The following is a 27,144-nucleotide window of genomic DNA, read 5'->3' as shown; positions in this document are numbered from 1 at the left end:
AGGACTTGCTGAAGGCTCAGACAATCATTAATTTTTTTTTAGTAGCAAACTATTTTTAGGTTAAGATACATAACATTTTTTAAGATGCAATGATATTGCACACTTAATAGACTACAGTCTAGTGTAAACATAACTTTTGTATGCACTGGGCAACCAAAAAGTTTGTGTGACTTGCTTCATTGCGATATTCACTTTATTGCAATTGTTGGGAGCCAAACCCATTAATATCTCTGAGGTATGCCTGTACCTGGATGTATTTTAATGGGGCTGCCTCGTAATACACATTTCACTTCTGTAAACTTGGGCAAGTACATATGTTGTAATGATCCTCTTGTTTATTTTAAAAACTCCAGTTTCCAGTCATACTCACACTTATGTGTACATTCATATACAAACACACATGTACATAATCATGCATACGTGTGTGCCCACACACATCTATTTTCTCTTACACCCCTTATGCCAGTTGTAGAGGATTATGCCAGTTTACGTTATGCTGCTACATGGGTTTGCCTGAGGGAAAAGATGGTAACTTTGACTAAGCTTGTCATTTTCTGTCTGCTTCTCCTTTCCATGTTGCTTAGATGACTATTTCAAATGCAGTGCTAGTATTATCTCCAAGTATAGTTTTTATGCAGTTCTATTTAAATTACCTTAAAGGATTGGAAAACAATTTCATAACTTTCGTTTTTTTCATAAAAATGAAGAAAAATCAATATTTACTTTCCAAAATACATTAAACATAATGTTCTATTTTTTTTTTCTGACAATTGACTAGTGACCTTGAGCAAATTTAACTTTTGGGGCCTCCATTAATCTATGCAATAATGAGCTAGACAAATGTATTTCTGAGCTCTAGTGTCTTATTCTGTCATTCTAATATGGTGGCCTAGTGTTCATTTTCTTGAATTAAATTTGATGTGTGGAAAATTGTATTTATATAGGAATTCATTTTGGGGGTGATTATTTATTTTAGTGGAAGATTAATTAATCTCTTTCCAAAGATGCTGGCTGACTACTTTAAATAATCATTCCCTCTTGTGCATTACACTGTTAAAAGCAGTACCCCTCTTTTTGGATTACCCCCACACCTACGTCAAGGCATGCCTGCAGTGTCTTTCTTGCCTCCTGCTTACAAATTTAACATTTCTTTTGGAAACTTTTCAGATTTACTTTTCAAGACAAAATAAGACATAAAATTTGTACAAAGTACGACATATTTCAGACTGAAAAAGTATTTAAGCCTTTGACTCTCAAACAGATATATACATTAAAAAATTTACATTTTACATAGAGAATGTATATTTTTTCCTTACACTCCTCCCAGTCTTAGGAAGGATTAGGGATAAAAGGAACACTGAATTTCAGTTTCCAATAATGTGATAAATTCATTTGACTTTTTTTGTATTTCTTTTTTTTTTTTTTTTTGAGACAGAGTTTCGCTCTTGTTACCCAGGCTGGAGTGCAATGGCGCAATCTCGGCTCACCACAATCTCCTCCTCCTGGGCTCAGGCAATTCTCCTCCCTCAGCCTCCTGAGTAGCTGGGATTACAGGCACGCACCACCATGCCCAGCTAATTTTTTGTATTTTTAGTAGAGACGGGGTTTCACCATGTTGACCAGGATGGTCTCGATCTCTTGACCTCATGATCCACCCACCTCAGCCTTCCAAAGTGCTGGGATTACAGGTGTGAGCCACTGCTCCCGGCCTCTTCTTTTGTATTTTTAAAAGCAGGGTTTTCTTGAATTTTATTTTATGGTCTGGAATTTATGTATCCTTAGTATTCCTGTTCATTTCAATAAGAATAGTGATTGCTTTTGAGTCCCACATGTACATCAGTGAAGTCTTATTTGTTGGTTAGAATTTAGGGGAAAATATCAAAAAAATATTGTGCATAGTCTTTTTGCTTGTGTGACTTTTGGGAGTACTTTGACAAAGGTGGAAGTTAATTGACTGTAAATTAGAAATGTGATTATTTGGGTAACTTAAAAATTTCTGAGGTTCTTTTATATGATATAGATAAATTGAATGCTTTTGTAAGTGGGAATTAGCTTTCATTGTCATTCTGCAGTCTTGAGAAATAGCTTAGAATATAGAAGATTTTCTTGTTAGTGTAAATGCTAAGCCTTGTAAAAGCAATGCTGTTACAGCATTGGTGTGTGTGGTAAAACCTAATCAATTTATATTAAATATGGGGAAGAGTTTAGTTCTCATTACAGGCTTTAAACAGTACAGCCTTTTAATGTGAAATAATGATGCAACTCAAACTAAGTTGCACGTGTAACTTCTAGAGAATATGCATTAATGTGTACAGAGAACAAATATTTCTAAGTAACCTATCAAAACATCATATGCCTTAATATGTTAATACATTATGATTATGTTATTGTTATTACATGACCTTTCTGATGTCTGAAAAATAGTTTTTTGTTATAATTAGGTAACTATCCATTCATTGGACTAGAATCTCCTCAATTTGAAAGAACTGTAGTCTGTAGGTATATTTCATTCTAACCTTTCACCAAGTGATCTGTGGTCACTGGTAATATTCCAATTAACACTCTGTTTTTTTACACTGGGGCTTTGCTGAATAATTCTTTTATAACCGTAGCTTTAAGTTAGTTGTTTCTTCCTGCAAAGCCTATCTTCCTGATGATCAGTGATTATTCTGTATTTTTAATAATAAAGAAGCAATGCCATTGTTACAACAAAGTCAGAGTGAAGATCTAACCTACTTTGGTGATAGAAATACTATTTTCTAGGTTTTTTAGCTTGCTTCTCAGATGACCTACTTTTTTTTTTAGCAGATATCATAGTTTTTACTTCTTATGTTATTGCTGTAGGACATTTTTGTTTCTTATAACTGAGCTGTTTATAATAAGCTTCTATGATAAACCAAAGTGATTAAATTATTTAATATTTTTGTTAGGGCAAAGTTTAAAAGTAATTCACAACATAATTATAAGGTCATACACATACAGAACACTACAGAATATTTTTCAGCTTACATTGAAGTAGTGACATGCTTCTGAGTGAAGGAAATACATCTATATAGTAGTAATTAATAAATAAAATTACTCTTAAAATATTCAAAGTATGTATTTATGGGGTACAATGTGATGTTTTGATATATGTATACATTGTGGAATGATTAAATCAAGCCAGTTAACATATCAGTCATTTTACCTTTTTTGTGGTGAGAACATTTAAGCTCTACTCTTAGCAATTTTGAAATATACAACACATTATTAATAACTGTAGTCACCATGCTATGCGGTAGATCTCTAAAACTTCTTGTCTGTCTGAAACTTTGTACCCTTTGCAGTATCCCCACTTTTCCTGTCTTGTCTCTCTCGATTCTTTTTTGCCCTCCCACCTCTGGTAACCATGATTCTATTCTCCATCTGTGAATTCGACTTTGTATATTCCACATACAAGTGAGATCACGCAGTATTTCTCTTTCCGTGTCTGCCTTATTTCATTTAGTATAATGTCCTCCAGGTTCATCCCTGTTGTTGCACATGACAGAATTTTCTTCTTTTTTTTTTTGGACTACATAGTATTCCACTGCATATATTTACCATATTTTCTTTATCCATTCCATTTGCCATTATCTTTTAAACATACACTTGACCCATAAACCCAGCTGTTCTTCTCATAGGAATACATTTAGAAGAAAGGCAGGCAAGGCACACATGTGGGAAACAAAGAGACATGTATTACATAAAAAGGTTCATAGCAGAATTAGTCACAGCAAACCCAAATCAATCCAAATGTTTATGAACAGTAGAACTGAAATTTATGCATATGTATGCATGAATATATGTACATATTCTATACAGAATGGAATTCTGTACAGAAATGAAAAGGAATGAGTCACAACTATAAATAACAAAATAGATTGATCTTTCAAACCTAATATTGAGAGAAATAGGACTCAAAAATGCCCACTTAACAATTCCACTTGTATAAATTTTATACGCAGCAAAACCAGGCTGTAATGATAGCACTCAGGAGATTAGGCACTTCTGGGACTCAGAGTAGTGCCTGGGAAGATGAGTAAAGGGACTCCTGGGATACCAGCGAAGCTCTGGTCCTTGCCTTGGTTTGTAGTAGCTCAGGTGCTTACTTTGTGATGTTTACATGGAAGTTTTATATATTTCTACACTTTCTGTATTTTTGGGTTTTTTTGGCCCAATAGGTAGAGATTTTTTAAAAAGAAATATTACAAAAGACTTTCCAAAAAAGAATAATCAAAGTAATTTTTAAAGTTAAATTTGTGTTTATCATACTATTACATTTGTTTAACAAATTTATAATGGTGGCTTGCTGGAGAATATATAATATGAGTATATATGATAAAATAGTAACTTTACAGCATTGACCTTTCAATAACTTATTTGTATATGTTAAGGCTCAGATATGAAAGTGGGTCCTCTCTTGCGGTGTTTCCTTCTAGACGGTGTGACGAGATCCTTGGGAAATGGTGATATGATTTCTGCTGTTCAGAAGCTTGCCATTCCAAATCACGTATTTGAATGAAGTGTCTTCATTCTGAGGCTTCCTAAGACCTAATTTCTGGATTGTTCCAGAAAATTCTGATATCACGCTATCATATCATTTAGTTAAGTCTGAAGAGAAGGATTGGGGAAACTTTCTGAGCTCACTTTTAGGTCCTAATTTAAAATGATTCTTTGTAACAGTCAAATTCATGCTACTTTCTATGTTTTTAACTTCTAATAAACTTTTTTTTAACAGGTGGAGAGAGAACCTGTGGAGTACATGAACTTATCTGTATTAGAAAAGGTAAATTGTTGCTCTGCTTGGATATTTAAATACTAAATGAATACTTTCAAAGGGTGTAATACATTTTAGGATGGCAGATAATTTGTATTTATAAAGTATAAATTTTAGTAAATATTAATATTTGTATTAATGACTTAAGCATTTATAAAGTGCATATTACTTATGTGATTATTGAGAGTTGTTGCTTTATATTTAGTTTTGATGGGCTGATAAAGCCTGGTTTCTAGCATATTGGTTGTTAGACATGGTGAAGAGGCAAAGAATGGTGGGTTTGATTTTTGTTCCCTTTCAGAATCTGGAATCTGAGTGCATGCTGATCTCCCATTGACTTCTGTTCTATTACTGTACCCCATCAGAGAGATGTGAGGAGTTGGTTGAAATTCAAATCGGGAACATATCCAAAGACCACAACATCTTTTGACACCAACAACTGTCTATGCTTCCTTAGAAGGAGCCACCTGACAACTGGGTGGTTCAACAAAGTGGCCCCAGGAAAGGTAATTCAGTTACTAGGTGGGAGGCAAAGAATCAGGTATTCTCTAGATTTGGAAGAATCAGGAGAACCTTGGGAGTCCCCACAACTCCTTGTAAATAATCACAAATCTATGAAATGGTATGAAGAAAAGATATTCCTGGGGAGGTCAGGGGAAGAAGTCCTCAAAAATGGACTACCCTTGTCTCTTTTTAAACTTGGGGCACTTGTTTTTCTTGCATCTCTCTTCAAAACTCACTTGGCCCTCCTGAGTCTAGCCAACTGACAGCACTCCTCTCATCCCTAATATAGAGACTTCACTCTAAGGAAGTTTGGGGCAGTGTCATTATTTGTGATACCCAGGTATGAAAAGCATGGCAGGAAAATGTTAGCATATTTTCAGTAAGTCTTTGATAGCTCTGAAAAGCCTCACCTTCTTCAGACTTGAAATAATTTTTAATCCTTTTTAGGTGAATTTATGTGACTATTATTGACGTGGTCATACTAGTTTATCTGTGAGTCATTGCATGCAATAGCTGTTTTTAAAATCTTCTTCCTTTATTAAAGTATAGTTTTTCCATATACCTTTCCTCTGATACCACAAGGGAGGAAATTGAAGTCAGTTTCATGAAATCTCAAATTTATGATTGATTCTCATGCTATAACCATTGTTGATTTGTGCTTCTTACCTAAAATGGAGGTAGGGGATAGCCAAATTTATGCATCGTTTTATTTCTCTACATAAACATTTGTGGCCTTCTGCAATATATGTAAGTCCAGAACTACTAAAAATGTTTAAAATAATTTTATGGTTATTACCCAGTCCCTCTAAAACTTCTTAAAACTTTTAATTTGTTAGGATAGCAAAAGACACAGTACGGACCAGCTGGAATCAAAAGCTGTTAAAGCTGTGGTCAGGTGAAAAGAGAATCAAGACAAGAACAGAGACAGCTAGAAGTAAGAAAACAAAAATGAGAAAACTACGATGGAGAAAATTAGATAAGGATAGAGGATGGTCTGAATATATCTTTTTTTTATCATGGCTTTTTTTTTTTTTTTTTGCTGTTCTTTATTGCTGTCTCTATTCCTATCCAGGTAGTTCTCAAAGTATGTTTTGCCTAGATTTCTATTAGTCCAGCCTATTCACTCTTTTCCATTTATCTATAGAATTTTAATTCTGCATTTAAAATAGTTCTTCATACCATAGCCATGTCATGGAAGTGTCTGAATCTCTGTTTATGTATCCTCTTGACATTCAGTACAGTGGATATTTCATAAGTTTTTGAATATTTTTGGAATTAATGTTATGGGCTAAAGCTTTTGCATTTTATGCTAGACTTCTGTAGAGTAGATCATAGGGCAGGAGAATCACTTGAACCCAGGAGGCAGGGATTGCAGTGAGCTGAGATTGTGCCACTACACTCCAGCATGGGTGGCAGAGTGAGACTCCGTCTCAAAAAAAAAAAGTAAAGTAGAATAATTATAGCAACATCAGTGATTCTAATGAAATGACATCTCTGACATCAAAACTTCCTTTTTTCTCTCTCTCTCTTTTTTCTTTTTTCCAAAGACAAATTCTCTGTTGCCTAAGCTAGAATGCAGTGCCGAGATCTTGGCTCACTGCAATCTTCACCTCCTGGGTTTAAGCTATTCTCATGCTTCAGCCTCACAAGTAGCTGGGATTACAGGTGCATGCCACCATGCCTGGCTAATTTTTCTATTTTTAGTAGAGATGGGGTTTCACCATGTTGGCCAGCCTGGTCTCGAACTTGTGGCCTCAGGTGATCTGCCCACCTCAGCCTCCCAAAATGGTGGGACTACTGGTTAGAGCCACTGTGCTCAGCCAGATGTCATGACTTTTTTTTTTTTTTGAGACAGAGTCTCAATCAGTTGCCCAGGCTGGAGCACAGTGATGCTATCTCGGCTCACTGCAACCTCCAGCTCTTGGGTTCAAGCGATTCTCCTGCCTCAGCCTCCCAAGTAGCTGGGACTACAGGCGTGTGCCACTACACCTGGCTAATTTTTTATCTTTAGTAGAGACAGAGTTTCACCATGTTGGCCAAGTTGATCTTGAACTCCTGAACTCCTGACCTCAGGTGATCTGCCTGCTTTGGCCTTCCAAAGTGCTGGGATTACAGGCGTGAGCCACCGCACTCCGCCACAACTTCTTTTTACCTCTTTGGCTGTTTCTGTCTCTTTTGCTAAATTCTGTCCTCTGCCAGACCTTTGAATATGTCATGTACCAAGAGTTTTGTCCTGGGCTCACTCATTTTTACATCTTTTTCCTCTGTTCAATTTTATCTAGTTCTGTTGTTTTAAATGCCACACAAATTTATGAATCCAGCTCTTGGCTGTCTGAGCTCCCTGCTCTTTTATCAAATGACTTACTTGATATTTCTATCTGGATGTCTGTTAGAATAACAACTTGACATGTCTAAAATGCAAGTCTTGATTTTCTTACCTGAGCCTATACCTTTCTCAGTTTTCTCCATCTCAACTAATAAATAGCACTATCTACCCAGTTACTCAACTTCTAACTTAAGAATCATCCTGTATTTCTCTCATTCTCTTATTGTCCATGTGTAATTTATTGGTTAGTTCCATCAGTTCTACCTGCAAAGTGTATTTTTTTATTTATCTTCTTTTTTCATCCTGCTGCTGTTACTGTAGTCTGGCTCTCTATCTTCTTTTGCTTAGATCACTGTCATAGTTTCCTAACTGGTTTCCCTACTTGCATTTTTATTTCCTTTCAGTATTAGTGATTTTCAAAAATGTAAATCAAGCCAACTACTTTGCTGGTTGAAATTTTTCTGTGGATTCTCATTATACCTAAAATAAAAAAGTATCTTACCCTGATCTACAAAGACATTATAGCATCAACTCAGAGTCTAAAATATCATCTGAATATCATCAGTTCAAAAGTCTCATTATCTAAATCATTTATATTGTGTGTGGGTGAGACTCTGGGTGTAAACCATCCTGGTTCAAAATTTCTTTCTCTCTGTGGACCTGTGAAACTAGAAAGCAAGTTACCCTCCCATGCATTTCTTCAAATCTCATTTCCCTAGTATAGTTTTCACTTTTGATTGAGTTTTCAGAGTGTACGTTTTTATGATCAGTATTGTTTGCAGTAAAGCCATATTATGTCATAATTTATTTCTTCTTTTATACAGTTTTCACCTTAAAATTTCCCTTCTTTCAAATTGTAAGCACCCATCTCACCTCCTCATTAACCGTGGTTCAGAACCATTTCTCTGTCATTCTTATTTCTTCTGCTACCACCCTTCCCCCTATGTTGAAGTATACATCTTCTGTATTCCCTAGAAGAGATTTTTCTGCTTCCCTAGGAAATAATTAGTCAACACATCGTATTACTCAAGGTACTGTTAGCTGTTGTACCAAACAAACCCCAAACAAATGATGACTCAAACAGGATAGAGGTTTATTTCTTTCTTTTGTGAAGTTTGAATCAGGTATTTCTAGTTGCCACAGAGCACTCTTTCAGCAGTGATTCAGGGATCCAGGCTTCTAGCTTGTGGCTCTGGCCTGTTTAGCGCATAGCTTTGGAGGTTAGTATGTTCTCTTCATTAAGCAGGAAGTGTGGGGGAAAAAAAGGAAAGGAAGATTGTATGTAGGAAATTTTTATGGGATAGGCCTGGAAGCAAAGTACGTTTCTTAAGATTCCCACGTCAATAATTCAGTCACAGGGCTACTTCTAGAATAACTTCAAAACAGGCTGAGAAATGTTAGTGACTCAGTGAGCCCAAGAAGTACAGTGACCTATGTTGTTCCATTTATCAATCTACCCTTATAAAGTGCTCACCTTGCCGTAGTCTTACATGCTTTATGTATGTTAATGGTGATCATCTAGATACATTTCTTCTAGAGGTAGGTATATAACTTAAAGGTGTGACTTCAGTGAGAAAATTTAAGGCTGTGTAGAATGGGAGATTGATATGGAAAGATGTAATAAGGTGTTTTTGGTTTTTTTTTTGTATTTTTGTTTTGGAGGGAAAGGGGTTGTGAATCCTCTGATTTTGTGATTGTCTTTTGTCTTTTAGGACCCTATCCCCTTTTGTTTCACTTCCCCTTCACTATCCAATAGCTGAAGGGCCTTTTCCCTTTTGCCTTTTTTTCCTCCTACAGAAGCTATGTACAAAGACTGCCCAACTACCCCTTTAAGTTATGCTTGCCCCATTAGCTCACATGTACTTTCAGAATTCCTTCCCTGTAGGCTGCGCTCTCATCTACTCAGTTTTGTTATTGTTGTGGTTAGTATTTTCAGATTTAACATGGACTTTACTTTCTGGGAATAGTTACACACTGACTTTAGCCCCCCATTCCTGTCTTCTCTCTTCTGTCTTTCTGGTAGTTTTTCTTTTCCTTTGTTTACAACAAAGACTTTCCATGATGTTTGGGTTGGGTGGGAGCATGAGAGATTGTACCCTATGATTTGGTAAGTTTTCTGTTTTTACTCATATTTATTTTGAGGTATTAGCATTCTCTGTATTCAAATTATTCTGAGGATATAGTTTCTATTAGATTTACATTTTTTTTTTTTTTTTTGAGATGGAATCTTGCTCTTGTCACCCAGGCTGGAGTACAGTGGCATGATCATGGCTCACTACAACCTCCACCTCCTGAGGTCAGGCAATTCTCCTGCCTCAGCCTCCCAAGTAGATGAGATTACAGGCATGCACCACCATGCCCAGCTAATTTTTGTATTTTTAATAGATATGTTTGCCAGTCTCATCTTAAACCCCTGACCTCAGGTGATCTGCCCACCTTGGCCTCCCAAAGTGCTGGGATTATAGGTGTGAGCCACCATGCCCTGCCTATAGATTTACTTTTTCCTTCTTGTTTTGGAGAAATAAAACTGGAGGCATAGAGTTAGGCAGATTCCTTTTTTTTTGATAGATACCTAGAAGTGTCTATGGTATGCTTTTAATATTAATTTAGTCTAACTTCTTTTTTTTTTTTGAAACAGTCTCACTCTGTCACTAGGCACCAGGCTGGAGTGCAGTGGTGCGACCTTGGCTCACTGCAACCTCTGCCTCCCAGGTTCAAGCAATTCTCCTGCCTCAGCCTCCCGAGTAGCTGGGACTGCAGTCTCGCGCCACCACACCGAGCTAATTTTTTTTGTGTGTATTTTTAGTAGAGACGGGGTTTTACCATGTTGGCCAGAATGGTCTCTAACTCTTGACCTCGTGATCCACGTGCCTTGGCCTCCCAAAGTGCTGGGATTACAGGCGTGAGCCACTGCGCCTGGCCTAGTCTAACTTCTTAATATTTTTTTCTTTTCATTCTTTTCTCTTTCTCCCCCTTCTCCCTTCTTTCTCTTTCTAGTGCTTTTTGAGATGTTTTGGGGAAATCCTTCCTCACCCCTAAGATCATAGCAATTCCGTTATTTTGAGAGATTTAGACTTGCTTTTCATATTTATGTTATTTATCCATCTGAAATTGATTTTTATATGATTAAGAACCTAATTTCATTTTTAATGGTTAGGTAGTAGTTCCAGCACAATTTATTAAATATTCCAAACATTTCCCACTGATCTCCAGTGCCACCTCTGCCACCTCTGTGGAGTTTTTATCAAGTTAGTCTATTTCTGTTCCATTAATCAATCTATTCCCTAACAGTACATTACTATTTTAATTATTAGAGTGTTGTGATTCTTGTTGTCTTTTAGGACAAATCCTTCTTATTTTTCTTCTTCAGTAATGTAATAACTACTTCTGCACCTTTGATTTTCCATATAAAGTTTAGAATCAGCCTGTCAAGTTCCTTAAAAAGCCTTTTTGGAATTTTAATAAGAATTACATTGAATCTCTAGATCAGTGTGGTGATGGTATCTTTAAAGTACTGAGATTTCTTATTCTTGAACATGGTGTATCTTTGAATTTGTTTAATGCCTTTCAATAAGGTTTTGAAAATTATAATCTTGTTTTTTTTAGATTTATGTTTAGATATCTCATGATTTTTTGCTGCTATAGTAAATGAAATCTGTTAATAGAAATGCAGTTAACTTTTATAAATTAGTAGCCATATTGCTAAGCTATTTAAATATATCCATAGATATTTTGGGTTTTCTCTGTAGACAGTTATGTCATCTGCAAATAATAATCATTTTTAAATCTTTTCTGTTTATACTTTTTATTTCTTTGGCAACTTTTTGGGGGAAATAAACAAAATAGGACTAAAAGGATACTCTGTAATCCTCTTCTAACTGCTTAACTAAGCATGATCTTAAAAATGGACAGTAACAAGTGTTGGTGAGGATGTGGAGGAACTGGAACTCCCATCTATTGCTGGGAATGTAAAATGGTGCAGCAATTTTAGAAAACAGTTTCAAAGTTCCTAAAAAAAATAAACATAGAATTACCACATAACCTAGCAATTATACTCCTAGGTTTATATCCAATAAAATTGAAAGCATATGTTTATATAAAAGTTCGTAGATGAATATTCATAGAAAGGTTATTCTGTTTTTTTTTTTTTTAATTGTCTTTCTTTCTCTCTCTCTCTCTTTTTTTTTTTTTTTTTTTCTGTGACTCTCTCTCACTCTGTTGCCCAGGCTGGAGTCCAATGGCATGATCTCAGCTCACTGCAACCTCCACCTCCCAGGTTCAAGTGATTCTCATGCCTCAGCCTCCCGAGTAGCTGGGACTACAGGTGTGCATCACCATGCCCAGCTAATTTTTTTTATTTTTAGTAGAGATGGGGTTTCGCCTTGTTGGCCAGGCTGGTCTGGAACTCCTGAGCTCAGGCAGTCTCCCTGCCTCAGCTTCCCAACGTGGTAGGTTTACAGGCATGAGTCACTGCAAGCAGCCTAACATTATTCTTAATAGCCAAAAGTGGAAACAACCTAAATATCCATCAACTGATGAATGGATTAAATAAAATGTGGCATGTTCACAGAATGGAATATTATTCATCCATTGGAAGGAATGAGTTATTGATACAAGCTACAACATTGATGAACCTTGCAAACATTATACTAAGTGAAAGAAACTATATACAAAAAGCCACATATCATATAAATAGGATTTCATTCATATGAAATGTCCAGAATAGACAAATCCGTAGAGACAGAACATAGATTAGTAGTTGCCAGGGCTAGGGGGAGGGAAAAATAGGGAGTTACTACTAATAAATATGAGTTTTTCTGGGGAGTGATGAAAATATTCTGAAATTAGATAGTGGTTGCACAACTCCAAGAATATATTACAGAACACTGAATTATGCACTTTGGTAAATTTTGTGGCATATGTGTTTTATCTCAATAAAAAAAGCATCTGCTTACATAGTGTATTTTATTCTTAACCAGCTCCTCTTTTTATGCAAAACTTTCCATTACCTAAAATTCTATTCCTTTTATATTTATTACTTTAGATCTTTTATGTCTTTGTGAACCTAAATTAAAATAATGGTATGTCTGAGACAGGCAAATGTATATATTTAATATATTAATATGTCCAAGTTGTATTAACCCGGAAGGTGATTTGTAGTTTTATGGCACAGGACTATGTGTTGTCCTGGCCTGTTAGTATTTTTATGTACTAAATCCATCTTTATGGCATTTATTGAGTATTCACAAATCATCATGTAATATCCCAGTATGAATGACAATCTGTTTTTGGAAATTGCAGAAAAAAGTATCTTAGTGGTTGGAGAATAGGAGATTATCAGTGGTTAACTTTGTTGTTTCAATTTGGGAAAAATAAATATATGCCTCTTTTTAAACATTGAAAATAAAAATGACTTTACTGAATCCATTGGGAAAACTTATAGAATGTTTAAATTTATTACCTTCAGTGTTTTTCCTTGACTAAAGGAAGTAACTTATTTAAACCATTAAAAGATAAACATCTGAGCATTCTTGAGAAATCGTAGCAAAAAAACCAGCTTTCCAGTCTTTTCTCCCATTTGAATCAAAGACCGTCTTGAAGCTAGGTTGGCCAGCTGTGGTTTTTTGAATGCTACTCATCACTAGTCTAGGTGACCTTTACAATTTCTTTCAAATATGATCCTAAAAATAACTTAAACTCATCAATTAACCTCTTCAAGTGAGTAGTTGTAACTCATCTGAGAGCAAAGCCTTGATGATTGTTGACATAGGATGTGCATGGTAGTGCTAGGTTTACAAATTACGGGGCTACCGTAGATACCCTATATCTGTTCAATTCTGGTAGTTTCTTATCCTAATACACAACTGTGTTACAATAATATACTTAGAGTACATGGTGTGAGAGATGAGAATTTGGAGACAACAGGTAGATTATAGTTACTAGAGCTAGGGGAGAGGCTGAACTTGGGGGCTGCTTTTCTAAACTGATGGCAATTAAAGGAGTGTTTCTGCATGTGTTATCCTTTTCCTTTGAGTTGGCTGATGTTGCTTTGTGCACAAATGGAAATCCAGTTAGGTTTTTATATTTTACTGTCTACACCCTCGATTCCCCTGTTTTGCCGGGTAGACAGATTTGTTCTTTCTTTCTCTTCCCCCTCAAGTGCATCGTTGCTCTTCTCTCTTTGGTGGTATTTTGCTTATTTCTTTTGGGAACATAGTAGAAAATTATCTGAAATGTAGGTGATTTGACAATTTTTCACGTAGAATTTGTAAAGGTGTAGAACCATATTCTGACTTTTTGGGGGCTAGGATAGGTACAGATTTTTTGCCTAGTGACCAAACTTGACTTTTGAGCCTATAAAGTTCTAATTATCCAGAGTAGAAGAATAACAAAGTCACTTCTTTTTTTCTGTTATTTATTAGAGCTAGTATTTAGTACAAAGAGTACATGATTTGGAATAAGGGGATAAGGATTAAATTTCCCAATTTGTTTCATCCAGGCAGAGTAACTAAAGTAATTAAATTCTTTGAGTCTCAGTTTCCCCCTCTGTAAAATGGTGACATTATTAAGGCTGTCTGTACTAATCTTACAAGACTTCTATCAGGATCAAGTTAAATAAAGTGTATGAAACGCTTTGTAGTCAATAAATTGGTATGTGCAGATTATTATTGTCTTGCTCAAGAAGGTAGGGACAGTCTTGGAATTTGTAGACTCTTATTAGAGATGAATCAGATGTATTTTTTTTTATTTGTATGAATTCTGGAAGTCATGATCCGATAGTTTCTGTTATTTATTCTTTCAGTGGTTTGACATTCAGAATTTTGAATGTATGAGACCTACCTACTGAGTCACTAATGTTAACCTTCTAAAATGTTTCAATAATTCAGTTAAATAATGGCATATAGCTGTAGGAAACAGGTTGCTGATCTCTGAACAAGGAAGTGGCTCCTAGTATGAAAAATTCTGACCACAGATCTTGGGTGTTGGTGTATAAGCAGACCTCCATCTTCAAGTTCTATGCAAATCCAATGAAAACATTTTTCTCCTATCGTTAGATCAACATGCAAATGTGAAATTCTAAAAATTATGTAAAAATTATAATTGTCTTAATTTCTTTCTTGTGACTAAACAGTATGTAATGAATAAAGTGCTCTTTTTTCAGTGTGTAATTTCAATTATTTAAAAACATATCTAGAGTTGTAATATAATTTATTTATGCTATTTTTAATTTTTCTTGTTCTTAGGGTAGATTTCTTTTGATATAGCTCAGTGGCTTCTAGACACTATTGTTAGGAGATATTCTTGAGTAGACCAATAGATTTTTGTAACTGCCCTCTTGGGGTACATTTTAAGCTTTTTTTTTTTTTAACCTGGCTCAGGAAATTTCAACTAGGTTGGGAATTTATAGAGACTTAGTAGTAGCAGAGAATAGAGCTTTAGCTACTATAATTAAAATGACAGTTTCATTTTCAATTTAATGGAAGGTGGAGATCATGGAGCTATATTTTATTCGATTCATTCTCGGCTTCTTTGAACTTCTTAATGAGAGGTTTATGTGCACCCAGAGGGAAGGAGCCTACTGCATTGACTCATGCTTGTTATATTTAGTTTTATATTCCAAATTCAGGCTGCTGTAAGTTAACAGATACACTAAGAGTAAAGCAGACCCCCAGTCTTTGAAGGGGAATGAAGTTCATATATTATGGAGGTAATAGGAGTACAAGAATCTAGAGTAATCCAAATAATAGTGGAGACCAAATGGGTGATGAAGACTATGAGAGCCTGTCTTGTACGTCGCTAAGTTCTGCCTTTCTCTGAAATACCCACCTAAAAGTGTCATTTTCTTCTTCCCTTATTTCTTTCTCTAATGGTTGTATTAGTTGGAGTTTTATGAGTGTAATTTAAGGTATTTACAGAATGATGTTTGTGGACGAACTTCAGAAATTTAAAGCCTGTTTCAGTTTTTCCTAATACATCTGTGTTATTCACCTGAGTTATGGATTCTATAATAAATCACATTGAAATGGAACGGAAGTTCAGTTATTGCTACCAGAACATAAAGACTAGAATGTTGTTTATCTGCCCAGCCCTTGATTCAAGGGAAGTGGTCAGAATGGACATTGTAGTTGAGATGTCCAGAGTGTGTGTAAAAAAGAAAATATATATATATATTTTTAATTCTTGAGAGAAGAGGAATAGAGATGGATTGCTGAGATGGTCCTGACAGAATTGGTGTCACATAGACCATCCACTGTACTTTCTGTGATAAGGGTCCAGGTATTATACAAAATGTCCCATTGCCAATTTTCTTTTCTTTTTTTTTTGAGACAGAGTTTCACTCTTGTTACCCAGGCTGGAGTGCAATGGCGCAATCTCAGCTCACCGCCACCTCTGCCTCCTGGGTACAGGCAATTCTCCTGCCTCAGCCTCTTGAGTAGCTGGGATTACAGGCACACGCCACCATGCCCAGCTATTTTTTTTTTTTTTTTTGTATTTTTAGTAGAGACGGGGTTTCACCTTGTTGACCAGGATGGTCTCGATCTCTTGACCTCGTGATCCACCCACCTCGGCCTCCCAAAGTGCTAGGATTACAGGCGTGAGCCACTGTGCCCGGCCGCCAATTTTCTTTAGGTTTCTCTCTCCTAAGGCCTTTTCCATTGGAAGGAGAGTAGGGAAGAGGGAAATTTTCTTGTTTTTGTTGACCTATTTCATCCGAAGACTTAGGCAGAGGAATGGAATATATACTAAGTAATTCTGGCTTATATGCTTATTTTACTTAAATGAATTATATATGTAAAAATATGTATGGCTGGGATATTTTGATCAATAAATTTAATTTTCTGGTTATTCTGGCCTGTCATTTTCATGACAATGAAAAATATCTAGAGGACAGTTTTCATACATCAGTCTGAAATATGACTCATCTTTTCTACATTTCAACCCCAGATGTTAGTTAAACACAGACAAACCTTTAAGTAATATATCTGCAAAATGAGAGTGGTGCATCTGATGAAATGACTTATATTTGATGATGATTTCCTCAAAGAATTGGTTGTTAACATCAGTGACCCTAATTACTGTAAAATGGCTTCTGCTTCTTTAAACACGTAAGTGTTTATATCCACTTGTAATTTATTTCAGTCAGTTGTGTGAGGGAAGGATCCAGCTTTACATTGATCTCAAACTGATCAGCCAGTTAATACAATACTGGTTATTGGATAATAATAATCCAATACAGTTATTATACATGCTTGGGTCAGTGATATGGTTAGGCTCTGTGTCCCTACCTGAATCTTGTCTTTAATTGTAATCCTCATTATCCCCACATGTCAAGGGTAGGACCAGGTAGAAGGTGATTGGATCATGGGGACGGTTTCTCCCATGCTGTTATCATGGTAATGAGTGAGTTCTCATGAGATCTGACGGTTTTTTTTTTTTTTTTTTTTTGAAACGGAGTTTAGCTCTTGTTACCCAGGCTGGAGTGCAATGGCACGATCTCGGCTCACTGCAACCTCCGCCTCCTGGGTTCAGGCAATTCTCCTGCCTCAGCCTCCTGAGTAGCTGGGATTACAGGCACGCGCCACCATGCCCAGCTAATTTTTGTATTTTTAGTAGAGACAGGGTTTCACCTTGTGGACCAGGATGGTGTCGATCTCTTGACCTCATGATCCACCCACCTTGACCTCCCAAAGTGCTGGGATTATAGGCGTGAGCTACCGTGCGTGGCCCGATCTCATGTTTTTTTTTAAGAGTTCAGCAGTTCCTCTTCTCTTTTACCTGCTGCCATGTAAGATGTGCCTGCTTCCCCTTCTGCCATGATTGTAAGTTTCCTATGGCCTCCCCTGCCATGTGGAACTGTGAGTTAACTAAACTTCTTTCTATAAATTACCCGGTTCTTTATAGCAATGTGAAAATGGACTAATACAGTCAATTTCTGTAAAGATTTTTTTCTTCCTATTCATCTATATGTGTTTTCTGGAACCACTATTACACTGCTTTTATTATTGGGACTTTTGTTACCTAGTAGAAAATGGTTTCTTGCATTAATGTTCATTTTAAGTATTTTCTGGTTATTCTCTTATGTTTATTTTTCTAGATGAACTTTGGAATAAACTATCCTCTTCTACAATTTATGTCCCAAAAGAATCCTTTCTTTCCCGGAAAGAATCCTAATGCGATCGAGTTTCCTTTCCCCAAAAGAATCCTAAGGCAATTTCAGTTAAGTTTCTAAATGGGTTTGTCTTTCCATTCGGAAACATGGTAGGTCTCTTTTCGCTTTGTCTTATTTTCCCAGTGGAGTTTTATAAAAAAAAGTTATTGATTTATTTGCTCCATAACTGACCATAACTTTGAATGCATATATGGTTAAATTAGGGGACTCAAACAGCATCTTCTAGTGTAGATTTAATATTTTTTATTTATAAGTTATATTGAGAGTCCCAAAATGCAATTCTGTGATTAAAGATTTGCTGTAAGGACTCATGAAATTTAGCATATAGTTGTACTTACGGCTAAGATACATTACAGTAAAGTTAAGATTCTCAGGTAGATCTTAAGGGGAAAAGATGTGTGGGATCTGGGGGAAAATGTGCAGACTTCCTTGTGCTCTCTGTCATGAGGGGTCACACAGAGCATACTTCTCTCAGCAATGAAAATGCAGCAACATGTATACCATCTTCATGTCCAGGAAAGTCCATTAAAGACTCAGAGCCCAAGGTTTTCTTTTCTTTATTTTTTAATTTGCATTTTAGGTTTTGGGGTACATGTGAAGGACATGCAAGATTGTTGCATAGGTACACATGTGGCAGTGTGATTTGCTGCCTCCCCTTCACCTATATCTGGCATTTCTCCCCATGCTATCTCTCCCCAACTCCCCACCCCCTCCTGTCTCTCCCTTGTTTCTCCCCAACAGACCCCAGTATGTGATGCTCCCCTCCCTGTGTCCATGTGTTCTTATTGTTCAACTCTCACCTATGAGTGAGAACATGTGGTGTTTGATTTTCTGTTCTTGTGTCAGTTTGCTAAGAATGATGGTTTCCAGGTTCATCCATGTCCCTACAAGGACACGAACTCATCGTTTTTGATGGCTGCATAATATTCCATGGTGTATATGTGCCACATTTTCCCTGTCGAGTCTATCATCGATGGGCATTTGGGTCGGTTCCAGGTCTTTGCTATTGTAAACTGTGCTGCAATGAACATTCGTGTGAATGTGTCCTTATAGTAGAACGATTTATAATCCTTTGGATATATACCCAGTAATGGGATTGCTGAGCCCAAGGTTTTCATTGAGGGCTTGCCATGTAATCACCCTCTACCTAGCTTGCAAAAAAATTGCAGATTTCTGAAAGCAATATAAGAATTTAGCATAAACCATAGTATTTATTCAAACAGTGTAGGCACAATAAAATACTTTTATTAATTAATGTTGACTGGGACCACTCTGAGGGTCAAGTTCCTAGATGCCAGCCAAGGGCCAACCTCATGAGCAGGCTTTTCTAAGGATAGCAGTCTCAGGTCTGCTATGTTAACTTTTTTTCTATACAGAAGGTCAATGCCAAAGAAGGGCATGTTTTGATGAAAGCTATTTTAAAATAAAATTTTAGATTCAAGAGGTATATGTTTATGTTTGTTACATGGATATATTAATATACTGTGTGATACTGAAATTTGGGCTTCTGTTGGACCCATCACACAAAGAGTAAACAAAGTACTCAATAGTTATTCAACCCTTGTCTCCCTCCCTTTCTCTTATCTTCTAGAGTCCCCACATCTATAGTTTCCATCTTTATGTCTGTGTGTACTCAGTGAGAACACATGATATTTGATTTTCTGTTTCTTTGTTAATTCACTTAGGAGTATGGCCTCCAACTACATCCATATTGCTGCAAAGGACATGATTTCATCTCTTTTGTGGCTGCACAGTATTCCATGACATATATGTCCCACATTTTCTTTATCCTGTCAATCCTTGATGGGCACCTAGTTGATTTCATGTCTTTGCGATTGTGAATAGCACTGGGATAAACATGTAGGTGAATGTATCTTTATGGTAGAACAGTTTGTTTTCCTTTGTGCATATATCCCAGTAAAGGAGATTGCTGGGTTGAATGGTAGTTCTATTTTTAGTTCTTTGAGAAATCTCCAGACTGCTTTCCACAGAGACTGAACTAATTACAGCCCCATCAACAGTGCATAAGCATTCCGTAAGGAAGGCATTTTGAGTTAATTTTTTTTTTTTTTGAGATGGAGTTTCGCCCTTGTTACCCAGGCTGGAGTGCAATGGCGCGATCTCGTCTCACCACAACCTCTGCCTCCTGGGTTCAGGCAATTCTTCTGCCTCAGTCTCCTGAGTAGCTGGGATTACAGGCACACGCCACCATGCCCAGCTACTTTTTTGTATTTTTAGTAGAGACGGGGTTTCACCATGTTGACCAGGATGGTCTCTATCTCTTGACTTCGTGATCCACCTGCCTCGGCCTCCCAAAGTGCTGGGATTACAGGTGTGAGCCACCGCGCCCGGCCTGAGTTAATTTTTATATATGATGTGAGATATATGTCAAAGTTTACTTACAAGGGATATCTAATTGTTTCAGCCTCATTTTTTGGAAAAAAACAAACAAACAAACTATCCTTTCTGTTAAATGCCTTTGTCCTTTTGTATAAAAACAATAAATTATATATTTATGGTTTTATTTTTGAACTTTATCCTGTTCTGTTGATCTATTTGGCCTTGTTGCCAATACCAAACTGTCTTGATTACTGTTTCTTTGTAACCATTTTTGAAGTGCAAGTCTGTAAATTTTATTCCTTTTCAGATTCATTCTCTCTTCTAGATCCTTTGCCTATGTGAATTTTAGCTTCGGTTTATCAATTTATGCAAAACAGCCTTGTAGAATTTTGCATAGGACTGTGTTAGAAAAAGACACCTGTAGATAAACTGGAGAAAGTTGACATTTTAATATTATTGAGTTTACTAATCCATGAACCTACAGTATATTTCTATTTAGGTCTTCTTTAATTTTCCTCAGATATATTTTGTAGTTTTCAGTGTACAAGTCTTACACATTTTATCAGATATATCCCTAAGCATTTCATAATTTTTAATGTTATTATTAGAATTTTTAAATTTAACTTTTTAGTGGCTCATTGATATTATATAGGAATACAGTTATGTTTTGTACATTATCTTATATGCTGCAACCTTGCTAAATGCACTCTTTAGTTCTAGTAGCTTATTTTGTAGATTCTAAAGACATGTTTATGTAGATGACCATGTCTATGAATAAAGACAGTTTTACTTGTTCCTTTCCAAAATGGATGGCTTTTATTTCTTTTTCTTGCCTTATTTCATGTACTAGAACTTCTAGTATAATATGGAATAGAAGTAATGAGAATGAATATCTTTGCCTTGTTAGTGATCTCAAGGGAAAGCATTTAGGGTGATCTTGAGAGGGAAGAGCATTCAGTCTTTTGCCAGTTAGTATGATGTTAGATGTTTTTGTCTGGGGTGAGGAACTTCTTTTTTATTCCTAGTTTGCTGAGAAAGTTTAGCAGTAATAATTACTGGAATTTTTCCAAGAAAATGCTTTTTCTCTATCTACAGACATGATCATATGATTTTAAACTTTTTGAAGTTTGTTTACATGATGAATCACATGTTAAACCAACCTCACATTTGTGTGGTAAACTCCACTTGTTCATGATGGATTATCCTTTTACTGTATTGCTGGATTGAATTTGCTAAAAATTTGTTAAGACTTTTCATGTGTGTATTCATTAGGGATGCTGGTTTGTTTTATTTTCTTTTCGTGCCTCTTTTTAGTCTTAGTATCAGTATGATACTGGCCTGAGAGAATGAATTAGGAAGTATTCCCTCCTCTTGAATTTTTTGAGAGAGTTTATATGTAGTTGGTATTATTTCTTTCTTACACATTTGGTACAGTTCACCAGAGAAGCCACCTAAGCCTTGAGTCTTCTGTATGGGAAGGTTTTTAACTGCAGACTTACTTTTTAAATATATATATAGGCCTCTTTAGGTGATCTATTTATTCTTTAGTGAGCTTTTTAATTTCTGACTTTCAAGGAATTTGTTCATCTAAGTTGTTGGATTTATTTGTGTGAAGTTGTTAATAATATTCCCTTTTATCCTCTTAATATCTGTAGACTCTAATAAGATAATCTCTTTCATTTCTGTAATTATCAATATATATTTTTCTATTTCTATTTTCTATTTCTGTAATTATCAATATCTATTTTTCTAGTCTGCTACTGATAATTTCTGTAATTATCAAATGCCTATTTTTTCACTGTTCATTATAGCTAAAGGTTTCTTGGTTTTCTTGGTGTTAAAGAGTCAGGTTTTTGTTTTATTGATTTTGCCTATCCTATGTCTGCTTTCTAGTTAATTGATTACTGTTCTGATCTTTATTATTTCCCCTCTTCTGCTAATTTAGGATTTTATTAGCTCTTCTTTTTCTGTTTAAGATGTTTTTCAACTCTATCAAGTAGCACATACCCTGTAATGTCCACTCTAGAATTCTGAAATTAAATTCATAGATAATATTACTTGCTCTTATACTAAATTTAAAAAAATCAGTATGTTGAGCTTACTCTAACTGAGGAATAAAAGGAAAGGAATGTATAATGTAATGATAGCTATTTCAGAATGTAAACAACCAGGTGAAACTACTATGGCAAGAAACAGTAACACGATCAGATGCTTACATCTATGCACCAGTTCCCTGGGACTGTGACAAAATGTAGCCAGAGCTTAGGTCATTAACTGAGACTTTGTTTTCTAAGATAGGCATTGAATACTATATACAGCCCTACACTGACATATCACCATTGACCAGAGTTGATGGTTTTACATTAGGGTTCACTTTTGGTGTTCTACGGTATAAGGGTTTTAACAAATGTATAATTACATGTATCCACCATTATAGTATCATATGGAGTAGTTTCGTCATCCTAAAAATCCTCTGTGCTCTGCATATTCATCCATTTCCCACCTGCACCCAACCCCTGGCAGCCACTGATTTTTATACTGTCTCTACAGATTTTTTTTTTTCCAGAATGTCATATAGTTGGAAACATACAGTATGTGGGCCTTTTAGATTGAGTTCCTTCACTTAATAATATGGATTTAAGGTTTATTCACATCCTCTTTCATGGTTTAATACCTCATTTCCTTTTTTTAAAAAATAATTTAAACATTTATTGTAGATTCAGGGGGTAGATGTGTAGGTTTGTTAAATGGATATTATGTGTGATGGTGAGGTTTAGGGTATCATTGATGCTACCACCCAGGTTGTGAGCATAGTACCCCAAAGGTAGTTTTTCAATCATTGCCCCCCTTTCTTCCTCCCTACTCTTGTAGTCCCCAGTGTCTTTTGTTCCCATCTTTATGTCCATGTGTACCCAGTGTTTAGAAGTGAAAACATATGGTATTTGGTTTTCTGTTTCTGTGTTAGTTCACTTAGGAAAATGGCCTCTAGCTGCATCCATGTTGCTGTAGAGGACATGATTTCATTCTTTTTATGACTGTGTAGTATTCCATGGCCTTTATGGACACATTTTATTTATTCAATCCACTGTTGATGGGCACTTAGGTTGATTCCATGTCTTTGCTATTGTGAATAATGCTGTGGTGGACATATGTGTGCATATGCCTTTTTTGGTAGAATGATTTATTTTCTTCTGGATATAAACCTAGTAATGGGATTGCTGCATCGAATGGTAGCTCTGTTTCAAGTTACTTGAGAAATCTCAAAGATGCTTTCCACAGGGGCTAATTTACATTATCATCAACAGTGTATAAGTTTTCTCCTTTCTCTGCAACCTCAACAGCATCTGCTAATTTTTTACTTTATGATAATAGCCATTCTGACTGGTGTGAGATGGTATTGTGGTTTTGATTTTCATTTCTCTGATGATTAGTGATATTTAGCATTTTTTGTTTGTTGGCTGCTTGTATGTCTTTTTTTGAGAAGTGTCTGTTCGTGTCTTTACTCACTTTTTAATGGGGTTTTTTTGTTTGTCGAATTTTTTATTCCTTATAGATACTGGATATTAGACCTCTGTCAGATACATAGTTTGCAAATGTTTTCTCCCATTCTGCAGACTGGCTGTTCATTGTATTGATTACTTCTTTTACTGTGTCAAAGCTTTTTAGTTTATATATTCCCATTTGTCTATTTTTGTTTTTGTTGCATTTGCTTTGGAGGTCTTAGTCATGAATTCTTTGCCTAAGATCAATGTGTAGAGGATTTTTTCCTAGATTTTCTTTTAGAATTTTTATAGTTTTAGAGTTTACATTTAAGTCCATCTTGAGTTAATTTTTATATATGGTGAGAGATGGGGTCCAGTTTCATTCTGCATATAGCAATATAGTTTTTCCAGCACCATTATTGAATAGGGTATCCTTTCGCCAGTGTATGTTTTTGTTAACTTGGTTGAAGGTATGTGGCTTTATTTCTGAGTTGTCTATTCTGTTCTGGTGGTCTATGTGTCTGTTTTTGTATCAGTATCATGCTGTTTTGGTTACTATAGCCTTGTACTATTGTTTAAAGTCAGGTAATTTGATGCATCCTGCTTTATTCTTTTTGCTTAGAATAGCTTTCACTGTTTGGGCCCTGTTTTGGTTCCATATGGACTTTAGAATAGTTTTTTTCCCTAATTTTGTGAATAATGACATTGGTAGTTTGGTAGGAATAGCATTGACTCTGTAGATTGCTTTGGGCAGTATGGCCATTTTAATGATACTCTCCAATTCATGAGCATGGGATGTTTTTCATTTGTATCACTTACGATTTCTTTCAGCAGTGTTTGGTAGTTCTCCTTGAGGAGATCTTTCACCTCCTTGATTAGATATAGTCCTAGATATTTCTTTTTCTGTGCGGCTGTTTTGAATCAGATTGTTCTTGGTTTGGCTCTCAGCTTACACATTATTAGTGTATAGAAGTGCTACTGATTTTTGTACTTTGATTTTGTGTCTTGAAACCTTACTTAAGTAACTTATCAGTTCTGGGAGTCTTTTTGTGGAGTCTTTAGGGTTTTCTAGGTATAGCATCATATCCTCATTAAAAAGAGGTAGTTTGACTTCCTTCTGTCCTATATAGATACCTTTCATTTCTTTCTCTTTCATGATTGCTCTGGGTAGGACTTCTATTACTATGTTGAGTAAGAGTGGTGAAAGTAGACATACTTGTCTTGCTCCAGTTTTTAAGGGGAATTGTTCTGGCATTTGTCCATTCAGTATAATGTTGACTATGGGTTTGTCATAGATGGCTCTTATTATTTTGAGGTGTGTTTCTTTTGCTGCTTAGTTTCTTGAGGGTTTTTTTGTTTAAATCACAAAGGGATATTGGATTTTATCAAAACCTTTTTCTGTCTTGATTGAAATGATTATATGATTTTTGCTCTTGACTCAGTTTATGTGATGAATCACATTTATTGATTTATGTATGTTGGACCAGTCTCGCATCCCAGGAATGAAGTCTACTTGATCATGGCAATTAACTTTTTGATATATTACTGAATTTGATTTGCTAGTATTTTGCTGACGATTTTTGTGTCTATGTTCATCAGGGATATTAGACTGAAGTTTTCTTTTTTTGTTGTATTTTTGCCAGGTTTTGGTATCAGGGTGATGCTGGTTTTGTAGAAAGAGTTAGGGAGGAGTTCCTCCTCCTCGTTTTTCTGGAATAGTTTTAGTAGAATTGGCACCAGTTCTTCTTTATACATCTGTTAGAATTTGGCAGTGAATCCCTCGGGTCCAGGGTTTTTTTTGTTGTTGTTGTTTGGTAGGGTTTTTATTATCAATTCAGTTTTGGATCGGATACTGGTCTGCTTAGGGTTTCAATTTCTTCTTGAGACAATCATGGGAGGTTGTATGTTTCCAGGAATTTATCCATTTCCTTTAGATTTCCTAGTTTTATGTGCACAGAGATATTCTTAGTACTCTCTGAGGATCTTTTGTGTTTATGTGGAATTGGTTGTAATATCTGGATCTTCTCACTTTTTTCTTTGCTAATCTAACTAGTGGTCTATCCATGTTGTTTATTGTTTCAAAGAACCAACTTTTGGTTTCATTGATTCTTGGTATGGATTTGGGGTCTCAGTTTCCTTCTGTTCCGCTCTGATTTTTAGTTATTTCTTTTTTTCTGCTGGCTTTTAGGTTAGTTTGTTCTTGTTTTTCTAGTTCTTCTAGGTGTGATGTTAGATCATGAAGATTTTTCTGACTATTTTAGGTAGGTATATAGCACTATGAACTTTCCTCTTAATACTGCTTTTGCTGCATCCCATGGATTTTTGTATGTTGTGTCTCTGTTTTCATTTAGTTTAATGATTTCTTTTTATTTCTGCCTTAGTTTCATTGTTTATCCCAAAGTCATTCAGTAGCAAATTGTTTAATTTCCATGAAATTGTGTGGTTTTGAGAGATTGTCTTGGTATTGATTTCTGTTTTTATTTCACTGTGATCTGAAAGTATGATTGGAATGATTTCAGTTTTTTTTTAAATTTATTGAGACTTGCCTTATGGCTGAGCATGTGGCCTGTCTTAGAGCATGTGTCCTGTATGCAAACGACAAGAATGTATATTCTGTGGTTGATGGGTACAGTTATCTGTAGATGGTTATTAGGTTCCATTGGTCAGGTGTCAAACTTAAGTCCAGAAATTCTTTGTTAGTTTTCTGCCTCAATGATCTATCCCATGCTGTCAATGGGGTATCGAAGTCCCTTACTATTAATTGTGTGGTTGTCTAAGTTTTTTCATAGGTCTAGAAGTATTTGTTTTACAAATCTGGGTGCTTCTATGTTGGGTGTGTATATATTTAGGATAGCTAAGTCTTTTCTTTTTTGAGACGTAGTCTTCCTCTGTCACCAGACTAGAGTGCAGTGGTGCAATCTGGTCTCACTGCAACCTCCACCTCCTGGGTTCAAGAGATTCTTCTGCCTCAGCCTCCTGAGTAGCTAGGACTACAGGCATGCACCACCACAACTGGCTAATTTTTTGTATTTTAGTAGAGACTGGGTTTTACTGTAGCCAGGAAGGTCTTGATCTCTTGACCTCACGATCTGCCCACCTCGGCCTCCCAAAGTGCTGGGATTACAGGTATGAGCCACAGGAGAGTTAAATCTTGTTTAATTGGATGCTTTATCATTATGTAATGCATTTATCTGTCATTTTTTAATTGTTGTTGATTTAAAGTATGTTTTATCTGATATAAGAATAGCAACCCCAGCTCTTTTGTGTGATAGATCTTTCTCCCACCCTTTCCTTTGAGCCTGTGGCTATTGTACATGTGTGAGATGGGTCTCTTGAGGAGAGCAGACGAATGGGTCTTTTTTTTTTCCCAACTTTTTACAAAGCCTTCAAAGAAACAAGAAAGGATGGCGCATTCTCAAGATAAAAGAATTTCACAGAAACCATCTCTGAGGAAAACCCCAAATTAGAATTACTCGTTAAGGATGTTAAATGAACTGTCCTAAATATGATTAATAAGCTAAAA

General features: G+C 35.9%; 1 protein-coding gene across 10 annotated transcripts in view; it reads left to right on the top strand.

The window, feature by feature from the left end:
• SYT14 (synaptotagmin 14) overlaps positions 1 to 27,144 on the top strand; it is a 202,131-nt gene that overhangs the window by 9,653 nt on the left and 165,334 nt on the right. For 3 of the 10 annotated variants that reach the window (XM_078356411.1, XM_008985281.5, XM_078356408.1), the window contains exons 2-3: positions 4,760 to 4,807; positions 5,164 to 5,304. Coding sequence is in view for 4 of the 10 variants with exons in the window: in XM_078356414.1 (XP_078212540.1) it covers positions 4,760 to 4,814; positions 5,594 to 5,609; positions 7,178 to 7,275 (169 nt within the window). In the remaining 6 variants the exon portion in view is untranslated. Of the gene's footprint in view, positions 1 to 4,759; positions 4,815 to 5,099; positions 5,305 to 5,593; positions 5,610 to 7,177; positions 7,276 to 16,307; positions 16,736 to 17,724; positions 17,889 to 27,144 lie in introns of those variants that run through there. The other 7 variants (XM_002760561.6, XM_003735228.6, XM_078356412.1 and 4 more) reach the window with 4 other exon arrangements.

Source organism: Callithrix jacchus, chromosome 19 (genome assembly GCF_049354715.1).
Source record: "Callithrix jacchus isolate 240 chromosome 19, calJac240_pri, whole genome shotgun sequence".
NCBI classification, from domain to species: Eukaryota; Metazoa; Chordata; class Mammalia; order Primates; family Cebidae; genus Callithrix; species Callithrix jacchus.
This window is presented reverse-complemented; position numbering and strand designations above follow the sequence as displayed.